The sequence below is a fragment of the Rhineura floridana genome, chromosome 1 (genome assembly GCF_030035675.1).
Source record: "Rhineura floridana isolate rRhiFlo1 chromosome 1, rRhiFlo1.hap2, whole genome shotgun sequence".
Classification (NCBI taxonomy): domain Eukaryota; kingdom Metazoa; phylum Chordata; class Lepidosauria; order Squamata; family Rhineuridae; genus Rhineura; species Rhineura floridana.
In genome coordinates this window covers 281106891-281120875 of record NC_084480.1, presented here as the reverse complement: position 1 = coordinate 281120875, position 13985 = coordinate 281106891, and the positions used below count along the sequence as shown (strand labels likewise).

The 13985-nt window shown below is 42.4% G+C and overlaps 1 protein-coding gene across 1 annotated transcript in view; it reads left to right on the top strand.

Annotated features, from left to right (window-relative positions):
* Window positions 1-615: 615 nt before the first annotated feature.
* TMEM64 (transmembrane protein 64) overlaps window positions 616-13985 on the top strand; it is a 33586-nt gene continuing 20216 nt past the window's right edge. Inside the window, exon 1 of the mRNA XM_061602809.1 lies at window positions 616-1896. Coding sequence (XP_061458793.1) covers window positions 1135-1896 — 762 coding nt within the window. The 5' untranslated portion in view covers window positions 616-1134. The remainder of the gene's footprint in view (window positions 1897-13985) is intronic.

Genomic DNA, 13985 nt, shown 5'->3' with positions numbered 1-13985 from the left:
CCTGCTCCTTGTTCCTCCATGAGATATGCAGTGGGCTACAGCATATCTTATGGAGGAACAAGTGCCAGGAGGCTAGGCCTTAACTGTGGCTCTGTGCCATGCATACAGCAACGCAATAGGTAAACATGTATGTATGTAGTATGCATGTAGAAATATGTATATAGTAATGTATGACACAAGTATCCCTGAGGTTGCACACAAAGGTCAGGGCCCTGCGTATGCAAAGGCTTGTGTGCAACTATGTGCATGAAAATGGCAGTGCAGGCAAAAACATAGATTTGTGTGGTTGTATTCGTGACAAGAGTGCTCTTTCATGTGAGAAAAGAGGTGTTTGGCGGCATTCGTGACAGCAGTGTACTATGTGTGAAGAGAAACGTGTGTTAGTGAGTAAGGTGTTGGGTGATTCGTGAGGGGAATGCTCTATGTGGAAAGAAAAGTTGTCTTCCTGAGGGGTGTTTGTATTATTATTATTATTATTGTGGGGGAGGGATTTGCGCGAAAGTTTTGTTTGTGTGTCTCTCTGTGTGTGCGAGTAGATAACGTATCTGCGTGCGGCCCCCGTCCCCTCCCCCGCCCCCTCCCCCGCCCGCGCCCCCTCCCCCTCTCAGCGCCGCCCATTCGCCCTCTCTCGCCTCCACTCGGTCGCTGCTGGGCTCTGCCACATCGCCGTCTTCTTCCTCACGCGAGCGGCCGCCTCAATCGGGCTCCCCCATCAGTCGCGGGTTGAGCCCGGAGCGAGACGGTCCTTCCAAGAAGGCGACCGAGCAGCGCGGCCTTTAGAGTGCCGGGAAATGGAGCTCAATAGCCTTTGCCTCGGCTGCTTCTCGGGACGCCCGTTCCGCCAAGGCCGCAGCGGCCGAGCCCGCCAGTTTCCCGCCTACTCTGTTTAATCGCCGGGCGAAAAAATATCTCTGGAGCGTCTCAACCGGGTCGGCCGGCAGGGGAAACGCGCTCGCTTCGGCCTCGCCTCCTGTCTTCCCCTTTAGTCGCTCTCCTTGGCGGTGGCGCCGGAGATGAGCCAGCGGCCGCCTCCTGTGCCTGCGAAGCGGAGAAGGCGAAGTCCTCGGTCGACCTCCGCCGCTGGCGCCTCCTGCTCTTGTTGGTCTCGTTGCTGTAGACACCGCCGGGCGGGCGATGTGGAGCTTCGGGGCCGCCGCGTTACAGCTGCTCTCGCGGGCGGCCAAATACGCCTTTGCCCAGGGAACCCGGCAGGACTTGAGCCGCTGGCTCTCCCGACTAGGGGAGGCGCCGGGTGAGGCGGCGGGGAGAGGAGGAGGAGCCGCCGCGGAAGGGCTTGTTTGGGGCGAGCAGAACGGGGTGCATCACTATCCTCCTCCACCTCAGCCTTCCCAGGAGCCGTCGGTGGAGATCCTGCTGTGCCAGCTGCCCGAGGTGGGGCCCGGCTTGGCCGAGGGCAGGACGTGGCGCTGCTCGGGTTGCCTGCTGGGCACCTGCTGGTGCAAGAGTTGCCTGAGCGTGTGCTTCTTGGCGGCGCTCTGCTTCGCCTCGCTCGCCCTGGTGCGCCAGTACCTACGGGACCTGATGCTGTGGGCTGAGAGCTTGGACAGCCTGGCCAGCGTGCTGCTCTTCACCGTGGGCTTCATCGTGGTGTCCTTCCCCTGCGGCTGGGGTTACATCCTGCTCAACGTGGCCGCCGGCTACCTCTATGGTTTCGTGCTGGGCATGGGCCTCATGGTGCTGGGGGTCCTCATCGGCACTTTCTTCTCCCATGTAGTCTGCAAGAAACTGCTGGCACAGTGGGTGCTGGCTAGGATCCAGGGCAGCGAGAAGCTCAGTGCTGTCATCCGTGTGGTAGAGGGAGAAAGTGGCCTCAAGGTGGTGGCTCTGGCCAGGCTCACTCCTATACCCTTCGGGCTCCAAAACGCAGTCTTTTCTGTGAGTGGTTCTTTCAAAAAGCTCTTGGGGCATTGCCACAGGGGATGCCTGAGAGATGCCATTACAAATGCTTGGCTTGTAAAGGGTATTAATACAGAAAAGAGAGCCAGTTTGGAATCAAGTGTATAGTCTATCACTTCTTAGGTATTACATACACATTATAAACAGGTAAAATGCAAATAATTGTATTATTGAAAAGCATTGCTTGTCGTTTGAATGGCTATGCTTGGGACTGTTTCAAAATGTATATTTTTCTCCATGGGAGTGGTTTTCAGAAGTTTGTCATGGAAGCATATAATGCATGAGAACCATAAGTCTGTACTGGTTATCCTGGGAAAATAAAATAAGGGACATACATTGCATGTGAATGCATGTAATGGTAACCCAGCATCCTCTTGTGAAGCTGATCTGAAGCAGATATAAGAGGCAAAGGGATACTCAAATCTTTCCCTGCACCAATGGTCACCTCGGGATTCCCTTAACCCACCAACCAACTCCCCCATCCCCACTTTGCAGGATTATAAAAGTGTTTCATTTAAAAGCCTACTTGGGAGTAATGACATACGGTACAATCCTAAACCAACTCAGCACTGTGAGACTTAGAAAGCATGCATAGGATTGTGCTATTAGAGTAGGGAAATGAGCAGGAAAAGGTTGAAGCATCCTTACCTGCTACTGCTTCTCCATAACAGATTGACCCCATATAAAACAGTGTTTTATCATGTGTCTGTTGGTTTACAACATACCATTACATACAGTTGAATGCAGCATGTACTTTGGTCAGAGTAGCATAGTAAATGCCAACTGCCTCTTTCTTTCAGTTTTTCTGACAAGTCCATATGACTTTTAAAATTGCACATAACTTTGAATTCCTCACAAGGAATTAAAAAATAATTGTTAGGGAGGAGACTCTTGCATCAGAATCAACCCTCAGTTTTCTCCCATGTTAGAAGGAAATGAAGGTTAAGTGAATTCACTTGTTGAATTTATGTGATACCAAAACATTTCTGTTTGTCATACTTGTGTCTACAATCCTCTTGATTTGTAAAATAGAGAGCATTAACTTTTCATATTTTCCTATAAGAAAGGTGTAGATACAGTTGTGTTGGGTTTTGGCTCTTGGAAAAGCATGTCTCAATCTTCTGTATAACTTTCAAGTCACAGGAGAAATCCTCCAGTTAATTCTCCAGTTAACTTGAGTTTTGGGGATATTTTAGGGGTATGCTTGAATAATATAAAGCTTTTAATTGTGTGAATTGGCTGAAAGCCTATGTGTTCCTGCCTTCTTGTAAACAGATAATGACCATACTGGATTTTCATTTTTGGCTGGGAGGCCATAATTGTACCTTGTAGGCTTCTCTAATTTTTTTCCTGCATTTTTTAAAATTTCATGTAGAATTTCCAAATAACATGTAGAGTTGTTATCCTTTTCCCAGAGTATAAACATATATTTTAAAATAACCAATTTACTCCCCAATGAAATTGTTAGTAATAAGAGAGAAATACAGATGTTTAAAAACACCAATAGTTTGAACTGGTGTATATTTGATGCATTAAAAAGCTTTAATAGTGCAATCCTAATTATGTGTGCTCAGATGTAAGCCCCATTCATTTCAATGGGGTTTACTTCCAGGTAATTGTGTGTAGGATTGAAAATATGTTAACTAAAAAAAAAGAGTAGCTGGAGTTGAGAATCTGGTAGCTCTGAGTTTGCTCTAAATGTCTCTGAGTTTACTTCCTAAGTGTGCTTAGAATTGCATCTTGAGTTACAGTATTGACTTCAGGGTTACTACAATGATGCTGAGCTTATGTATTTTTAAATTTGCACTTATCCTTATTCTGTGATGCCCTCTTAGATAGTCTCTCAGCTCTGTGACAGCTGCTTCTCAGTAAACAGCTCCTGCGAAGCTGATAGAATGCTTAAATGACAACCATGTGGGCAGATGCTGATTGTATTGGTGTCTCCAAGGAATTGGTCCATGTCTGTGTGGTTCAGCCATTTAAACATTCTCCCAGCCCTGTGGGAGCTGTTTACAGATACATGGCTTTCAAGGTACAAGATGATTGCCTGAAGGTATCTGCATGTTGATTCTTAAAACACAATGTACATTAGTTCTACTGTAACATTTCAATTTTAGCCAGTGACCATTTTTGGAGCAAGTCCCCAAAAGGGTAACTCAATTAACAATAGATTGTAAAAGAGTATGAGTGTGTGTGTATTCTTTGATAACAATACCACACTGGTATTCCTAAGAGATAATAACAAAAGAGCCTTGTGGCACCTTAAAGACTAACAGAGCAATCCAACTGCCAGGTAGCCAGTAGAGGAGGGGGCAGTGGAGGAGGAGCCAGCGGAAAGCTCCGCGGGATCCTCCACCTGCTTTGGAGTGTGGGTTCCATTGGGAGCAAGCACTCCCCATAGGCCACAATGGAGAACAATATTTTACTGCACTGGCCTTTTGGCCGGTGGAGTTTGCAGGGGGATCGGGACCCGGGAGAGGGGTCTGGATGTGAGGAGGATCTTGCTTAAGTGCCCCTGCCACGCCTCTGAAACACCTTGTTTTCGGGGCTTTTGCCGGACCTGTGCCAGCAGGCTCCTAACGGAGCCACATCTCTGCTGTAACAGAGGGCTGATGCCATGGTGGAGCTGGGAGCCTCCTAGCAGCTTATGGCATGGGCCTTGCTCCACAAAAGCTTTTATCATAATAAATTTGTTAGTCTTTAAGGTGCCACAAGATTCTTGTTTTTTGCTGCAACAGACCTAACACCTTTCCCCTCTGAAAATTGTTATAATGAAATCTAGTAATAATACAAATTGGTGAACTTTGGAAGGAAGGCATTAGATCACATCCGTAGTTCAAAATAATGTTTGAGTAGAGTTACGTTGCTTGGATACAAAGGAATTTATGGATTCATGGTGTTTGTTTTTTTCAGTACTAGTGTCATACTGATCCTCTTTTGCCTTGTAATATTTCATATACTTTTATGATCTGTCTTGCATTATGCTTTAACTTCTTTATTTTGGGGGGGATATGCTGTCCCAGTTGTTGCAGCTTCTTGCAAAATATATAGTGTAACATGCTACGAGTCAGGTCTTAACATTTCCATTTGTTAGCTTATACAGTGATGATATTCTGTTTGGGACTTCCAGGGAACCAATGCAACTTAAATATAGTTAGAGAAAAAATAAATTAAAAGACCAGTTTCATAGAATTCAAGTTCGTAGAATATTCGTAGAATATAAATTCAGAAGAGCAAAATTACCACAGGCCTAACCACAAGTGCCAAAGACACTTGAAGAGAGACACTGCTTACAAGTGCCTGTACGCTAATGCTAGGAGCCTGCGAACCAAGATGGGAGAACTGGAGTGCTTGGTCTTAGAGGAGAGCATTGATATAGTGAGCATAACGGAGACCTGGTGGAATGGAGAAAACCAGTGGGATACGGTTATCCCTGGATATAAACTATATCGGAAGGACAGGGAAGGACGTATTGGTGGCGGAGTCGCTCTATACGTGAAAGAAGGCATTGAATCCAGCAAGCTCGAAACCCCAAAAGAGGCAGACTCCTCCACAGAATCGTTGTGGGTGGTGATACCATGCCCCAGGAGGGACTTAATACTGGGAACGATCTATCGTCCCCCTGATCAAAATGCTCAGGGAGACCTTGAGATGAGATATGAAATTGAGGAAGCATCCAAACTAGGAAATGTGGTAGTAATGGGTGACTTCAACTACCCGGACATAGACTGGCTGCATATGTGTTCCAGTCATGACAAAGAAGCAAAGTTTCTAGATATTCTAAATGACTATTCCCTAGACCAGTTGGTCATGGAACCGACCAGAGGGACGGCAACCCTGGACCTGGTGCAAGATGTAAGTGTTGTTGAACCGATTGGGAGCAGTGACCACAGTGCTATTAAATTAAACATACATGTAACTGGCCAATTGCCAAGAAAATCCAACACGGTCACATTTGACTTCAAAAGAGGAAACTTCACAAAAATGAGGGGATTGGTAAAAAGAAAGCTGAAAAACAAAGTCCAGAGGGTCACATCACTCGAAAATGCTTGGAAGTTGTTTAAAAACACTATATTAGAAGCTCAACTGGAGTGCATACCGCAGACCAGAAAAGGTACCGCCAGGGCCAAGAAGATGCCAGCATGGTTAACGAGCAAAGTCAAGGAAGCTCTTAGAGGCAAAAAGTCTTCCTTCAAAAAATGGAAGTCTTGTCCAAATGAAGAAAATAAAAAAGAACACAAACTCTGGCAAAAGAAATGCAAGAAGACAATAAGGGATGCTAAAAAAGAATTTGAGGAGCACATTGCTAAGAACATAAAAACCAACAACAAAAAATTCTATAAATACATTCAAAGCAGGAGACCATCTAGGGAGACAATTGGACCCTTGGATGATAAGGGAGTCAAAGGTGTACTAAAGAACGATAAGGAGATTGCAGAGAAGCTAAATGAATTCTTTGCATCAGTCTTCACAGTGGAAGATATAGGGCAGATCCCTGAACCGGAACTAACATTTGCAGGAAGGGATTCTGAGGAACTGAGACAAATAGTGGTAACGAGAGAGGAAGTTCTAAGCTTAATGGACAATATAAAAACTGACAAATCACCGGGCCTGGATGGCATCCACCCGAGAGTTCTCAAAGAACTCAAATGTGAAATTGCTGATCTGCTAACTAAAATATGTAACTTGTCCCTCAGGTCCTCCTCCGTGCCTGAGGACTGGAAAGTGGCAAATGTAACGCCAGTCTTCAAAAAGGGATCCAGAGGGGATCCCGGAAATTACAGGCCAGTTAGCTTAACTTCTGTCCCTGGAAAACTGGTAGAAAGTATTATTAAAGCTAGATTAACTAAGCACATAGAAGAACAAGCCTTGCTGAAGCAGAACCAGCATGGCTTCTGCAAGGGAAAGTCCTGTCTCAGTAACCTATTAGAATTCTTTGAGAGTGTCAACAAGCATATAAATAGAGGTGATCCAGTGGACATAGTGTACCCAGACTTTCAAAAAGCGTTTGACAAGGTACCTCACCAAAGGCTTCTGAGGAAGCTTAGCAGTCATGAAATAAGAGGAGAGGTCCTCTTGTGGATAAGGAATTGGTTAAGAAGCAGAAAGCAGAGAGTAGGAATAAACGGACAGTTCTCCCAATGGAGGGCTGTAGAAAGTGGAGTCCCTCAAGGATTGGTATTGGGACCTGTACTTTTCAACTTGTTCATTAATGACCTAGAATTAGGAGTGAGCAGTGAAGTGGCCAAGTTTGCTGACGACACTAAATTGTTCAGGGTTGTTAACACAAAAAGGGATTGCGAAGAGCTCCAAAAAGACCTCTCCAAACTGAGTGAATGGGCGGAAAAATGTCAAATGCAATTCAATATAAACAAGTGTAAAATTATGCATATTGGAGCAAAAAATCTGAATTTCACATATACGCTCATGGGGTCTGAACTGGCGGTGACCGACCAGGAGAGAGACCTCGGGGTTGTAGTGGACAGCACGATGAAAATGTCGACCCAGTGTGCGGCAGCTGTGAAAAAGGCAAATTCCATGCTAGGGATAATTAGGAAAGGTATTGAAAATAAAACAGCCGATATCATAATGCCATTGTATAAATCTATGGTGCGGCCGCATTTGGAATACTGTGTACAGTTCTGGTCGCCTCATCTCAAAAAGGATATTATGGAGTTGGAAAAGGTTCAGAAGAGGGCAACCAGAATGATCAAGGGGATGGAGCGACTCCCTTACGAGGAAAGGTTGCAGCATTTGGGGCTTTTTAGTTTAGAGAAAAGGCGGGTCAGAGGAGACATGATAGAAGTGTATCAAATTATGCATGGCATTGAGAAAGTGGATAGAGAAAAGTTCTTCTCCCTCTCTCATAATACTAGAACTCGTGGACATTCAAAGAAGCTGAATGTTGGAAGATTCAGGACAGACAAAAGGAAGTACTTCTTTACTCAGCGCATAGTTAAACTATGGAATTTGCTCCCACAAGATGCAGTAATGGCCACCAGCTTGGACGGCTTTAAAAGAAGATTAGACAAATTCATGGAGGACAGGGCTATCAATGGCTACTAGCCATGATGGCTGTGCTCTGCCACCCTAGTCAGAGGCAGCATGCTTCTGAAAACCAGTTGCCGGAAGCCTCAGGAGGGGAGAGTGTTCTTGCACTTGGGTCCTGCTTGCGGGCTTCCCCCAGGCACCTGGTTGGCCACTGTGAGAACAGGATGCTGGACTAGATGGGCTACTGGCCTGATCCAGCAGGCTCTTCTTATGTTCTTATGTTCTTAATTCTTATTTACTTGAATAATTCTGAAATATCCTAACTGCAGATAATGCTAAACTATTATGAGAGAATAGAGTAAGAAGTTAATTATTTTGTGTGCTGATGTCAGTTAGCTTGAAGACATGGCGGCACTCCTAATACTTCTAGGAGCTTGCAGAAGCTGCTTGTGTATGTGGCCTTTAAAATATCTTGGCACTAACTACCTAAAACAGCTATGTTTTCTCTAGTACAGGAAATGATATTCTTTCAAAATTAGTAAATAATGATCTATTGGAATAAAGATACTCTTCTTAGAGTCTGTTAGGAACATTTGGATATTCATGCAACTCAATCCTAAACTTGTTTGCTTGCAAGTAAGTCCCATTGTATTTACTGGAATGTAATCCCTTGTAAATGGGTTAGGACCGCAGCCATAAACTAGGTTCATGGTCGTGTAAAGCAGACACCTTGTGATCTGTTTTTAGCGCCTTTAGATTATTTCTGAACGGAAAAAAAAGATGGCGGCCGCGTTCCCAGCCCTATCAAGCTGACTCCTGTAAGAAGCTATTTTTATTTCTCTTCCTTTCATGATAAATAACTCTTTCCCTTGAACGGGTTTAACCTCAAGTAATACTCAACCCTTGAGACCAGTAAATCTTCATTTAAACCCAGCTGGACTGATAAGCTTGATATATTAACTTCTATTCTGTGGGCGTTCCTGGTCTCAATCTCTTTTTTGCAAGATAATAGCTTGTGCATGGTACTAGCTTCTGCCACTGCGAAATCTTGGGAAAGGAATAGCTTTTTATTAGTTGATTTTGGAAAGTCTAAATAAACTAACAGTTGTATAGCATCAATTAAAGTTTTAACTGACGTTTATTTTTTGCGAGCTGGTTTACTAAAATGGTATTGACAAGGCAAAGATGTAGAGAGCTGGCCGACAGCCACCAGTTACAGCCTCAATCTCCATCTCATCGAGCCTTCCAGCCGAAAATTACTTCATTTTTCTCACATGAGCTCGCTTCCGATACTCAGGATCTGAGAAGACCATCGATGGAATCTGCCACTGTGATGTCACCTTTAATTATGGACTGGTCAATAAATCACATCGATGAATTTATTCCCCGGAGAGAGGACTCCTATTCTACCCCTAGTATTGAGTTGGCAGACGCTGACTCATTAATCAGAGGGAATCCAGCCAGCTGCCTGCAATCTTTTCAACCTCAAATTTCTCCTCTATCTCCTATTATACCTCCTTTTTCAAATAAGAGTACGACGACTGAAGAACCTCCACCATCTTTACCATTCGCCAGCAGCATGGGCCCATTATTACTGGTCCTTGATGAACTGAATTTAATGAAGTCTTTTTTTGCGGAATGCAACGCCCTCCTAAAGACTTTGACATTAACAGCTAAAAAACTTGTGATAAATAATCCACTGTTTCTAGTGGCAGATACAAGTAAATTAAATAAGGAGGATCGGTTAAAGTGCTATGATCCAGTCATTCAACCGGCCCAGCAAAAGAAATGTAAGAAGCGCAAGAAAGAAGAGAGCAAATCTAAGAAAACTAAGAATGTGAAGAATTTTAAGCATTCTTTTTATAAGAAATTAAATTTTAAGCCTTTATTTGAAATTTTGAAAGCACTAGATTCTATAACATCGCAAGCTTCTAGCAAGCCACCTGTTTCGGAGCCCATTATAATTATTAATGCTACCAGGCGACCAGATCGCCTGAAAAAATGTGCCCCTCCTTCCCTTCCCCAAATTCCTCAAATTCATTCTCCTTATGTAAATGTGGAGGCTGGATCGCCAGTAAGAAATAAGTTTATAGCTTTGCCAACTGAGAAACCTGTATTTCAAAAGGTAACAGAAACTGATATGTCGAAGTGCCACATGAATTTAGTCATAGAACAAAATTAAGTGGTTCTCCTCAACTACCCCAACTTTTTGAGGAAACGTGGTCATTATCCTGATAAATTCCAGTTTTGTGAGTATTTAACCTCGCTCTTACCAATACAAATTGTTTCCTCGGATATAAGTAGAATCTTATTTTTAGTAACCAACGAACGACCAGAGTAGTAATAACTTTCAGAAGTAAGGAGGTATCGAAGTTTTATGCCTTAAAATCATATCTGGCTGATCACGGTTTATTCATAGTTCATTGTTTTAAGAATGTAGCTCCTCCTCTACCATTCGTGATTAGACCAACTCTTTTAAGAACACCTATAAGCAAATTTACTAATTTCTCCTCTGACCCAGTCGACCCTATTCAGTTGCCTGATTTAGAGCATCACTGTCCCCTTAATGATATAAATAATGAATCGCGTGAGTCGGAAGACCTCCAACTAATAGAAGTTTTTTCAGACCTACCCTTAGAAGAGCAAACAAAAATAATTAATAGACTCGACCGTTTGAAGGCTGACTTGCATCAACTGCAAATGCTCTCCCTTTCTTCTCTCTCTCGACCTAATGAAAATCCTTCCATGGTCTCTACTTTACCGCAATCAGGAGTCCCAGTTCCAGCCTCTGTTTCTTGGACGGAAAGGCGATATCTGGCCCCAAATGAGATAGAACTAATTTCTCACCCCATCCAGTCATCTCAGCTCCCCATTCAGGGGGGTAATTTGCCCACCTCAAATGTTAGTGTGATAAGACCTGAATTAGACCAAATTCACCCTTTAGATGATTCAAATCATTGAAATTTTTTGTCCCATGAGGATGGCACTGAAGCACAGCCAGGCCCAGCTGACCCCCTTGCTCCTTTTCCTCCATCAGTCTCCACTTTACTATTTTGGAACATAGCAGGCTGGAATAATAAAGCTACAGACCCTGAGCTACTGTCCTTTTTTCGGCAATTTGACATCCTATGCTTCCAAGAGACATGGTTAACAGAAGATCAATATCTGTTTGTAGACGGATTTAAATGCTGGACTAAGCCAGCTAAACGTTCAGCCCAGAAAGGCCGTGCTAGTGGAGGATTAGCGTTCTTAATTTCTACTGAGCTTAATGTTTCAGTATCTGAGGTATTGTGCTCGACCCCTGACATTTGCCAAGCCTTAATTATAATACCTAAAACTCCACCCGATCCATTGCATTATTCCTTGCATCCTTTCATATGTATTAACGTCTACTTTCCCCCTTATGGTCAGAGTCTATGGACCCAATTGTGGCAGGATTTCCTTGAATTCATTGAATTAATTCAACAAAATTTTCCCATGTATAGCTTAATTATAGGTGGAGATTTTAATGCTAGGATGGGTTCTAGTTTCCCGCAATCACTAGATTCTTCAGACTTATTTATAGGGGATCCGTCACTGCTTCCCCGTATCTCATGCGATAAGGTGATAAATAAAAATGGGCATGCCTTATATAAGATTCTGCTCAGTGCACATCTTTTATGTCTTAATGGTTCAAAATTTGACTCGTCTAAAGGGTTTTTCACCTTTATTACTAAAAGAGGAGCTAGTGTGGTAGACTATATTTTGGTTTCCCCACAAATGCTAGATTTTGTAAAGAACTTTGCCATCGAGGACAGATCTGATAGTGATCACCTCCCTTTGATTCTGAAACTGTCCTTTTCTATCGGTCACCCGATTCAACCCCAGACTTTACCTGATTTAGATGTATACCAGGGGCCGAAACGCCGAAGGTGGTCCTCTTTACTATTGGAAGAGGTTAAAACAATTCTAATGTCCCCTATGTTGATGGATTTACTCCAAAAAGCTTCCTTTCCGACAAATGATATCAGGGAGATATTTGATCAGATTATTAAGCAGCTTTATTCGCTAGTTACTACATCTAATGTTTACTTAGCTAGTGTACGACCTGGCGTTAAACCATGGTTTGATAAGTTTTGCCTGGCCAAAAAGAAGCAAGTTTGCTACCAAACACGCTTTACCAGATACCATTATTCGGAAACGGCCATAGCCAAACTTTTAAAACTTAAAAAAGAATATAATAATCTATTGAAATATAAAGGGTTATCTTATACTACCTCATTTTGGCAACGCCTTGGCCTGGCAGCCCTTCAAGGCAAACAGGGGGAGTTCTGGAGTTTGGTCCATGGAGTTTGGTCCTCTGCACGTTTACGTAGATGTAAGTTCCACTGTGTTCACTGGGGCTTATTCCCAAGTAAGCCAAAGGCTACAGTTGTATAAACATGTATGTGGGGTAAATCTGCTGCAGTGATTGGGACTCACTTCTAAATTAAATGTAGAAGTTCACACTTCACTACAATGAAGTTACTTCATTGTAAACAATGCTATCTTTACAAAGACCCTGTAATTGAAATGTAAAAAACAAAAGTGGAGAACATGATTCAAATTCACAGCGTCTGATTGTCAAGTTAATAAACACTCAAGGCCACACCAGTGCAGTTTAGAGTTACTTTCAGGATCACATGTCATCTACTGGCCCATGCGCTCATGAGCATGAATACATGTCAGTGGCTTTTAAAAGAAATGAAAGGTAAACAGTTCTGAAAGTAACTATTGTGTTGATGTGGCCTTGAGTGTTTATTTGCTTGATCGTGGGTGAGTATGAATTTGAATCATATTCTTTTTTTCTTCTGCTAGAAGCTACTATTTCTATTTGCCAAAAGAAAACATTGCACTGAGGACTAGGATAAAGTTCTCTAAGAGAAATGATCAAAGGTAATCCTTGGCTCTTACACAGCATTTCAACAAAGGTATATAAAGTATTTGGCCGGGAAGTGGTTAGCAGCCCACTGGCTTTGAGGGAAAAAATCCTGTGTTTGAGAGACACCATGGCATATGTTTAAATGCTTTTATTTTTTCATAAGCAAAAATACAAATATCAGAAGAAAAATTGTACATAATCACAGTGTCCAGAGAAAATACTCATTTGTGTATGAGAATCTTGACAGTAGACCTTCCAACACTTAATCTTGCTTTCTTATTAACCTATTAAGAGAGAGATATTGAGCTTACCAGATTGTTTATTTTGGTTGTATTTGGAGCCCTTCTCATCCATTCTAATATTGAAAAAACCCTCTTTAATATCTGGCAATTACAATTTTTAGCGGTAATAAATTCTTAATTAAAGCATTTTTAAAAAACCCAAGGTAGAATCATTTAAATAACACTGTCACTCACAAATGTGTCTAATTTCAGTTTACACCTGGTCATATGGTATATAACTTCAATAACTTTCTTCAAAACTGGAGGACTGGAAGGCATTCCTATCATACATGCATGAATCTGGCACCTGGTGTTTGATATCTCCATCACTTATCAGTTTGATAAATATTGTTGGCTATGTGGGGTGAGGAACTATTTGTATAATGACTTGTATTGGTTTCTCTCAAATCAAAGGAATATGATAAACATATGGCTGTTTTTATGTTTTTAATTTATAGGCTTTCAGCTTTATCAGTTGAAACTTTATCACCCACACTTTCATTGAATAGATTAGGCAAACATTTATGTATACTTTTGGGCTGATTTAGAAGTGTGTTTAATGTATTGGACTGTTTCCTTGTCTGTATAGAATTCTTATATCTTGCTTGACATTTATTTGATTTGTATAAATCATTGTGTATTTATTTATAAAATCTGTATCCTGCCCTTATTCCTAGAGGAGCTTGTATGTAAGTGTATGTTATAGTTGGTAGTAATATATTTCCGTCTCTATCCTAATACTTGTTCTAAAGAGTTCCAACGAAGATGAGAGTATTGTTGAAATAAAAGAGTCTGAATTCCCTATTCCCAAGTTGCATAATATCAGCTTGATTATGGACATGAGAGAGAGGAGATGGAGGTGGGGAGTAAAAATAAATTAAAACTAAAAAAGATTT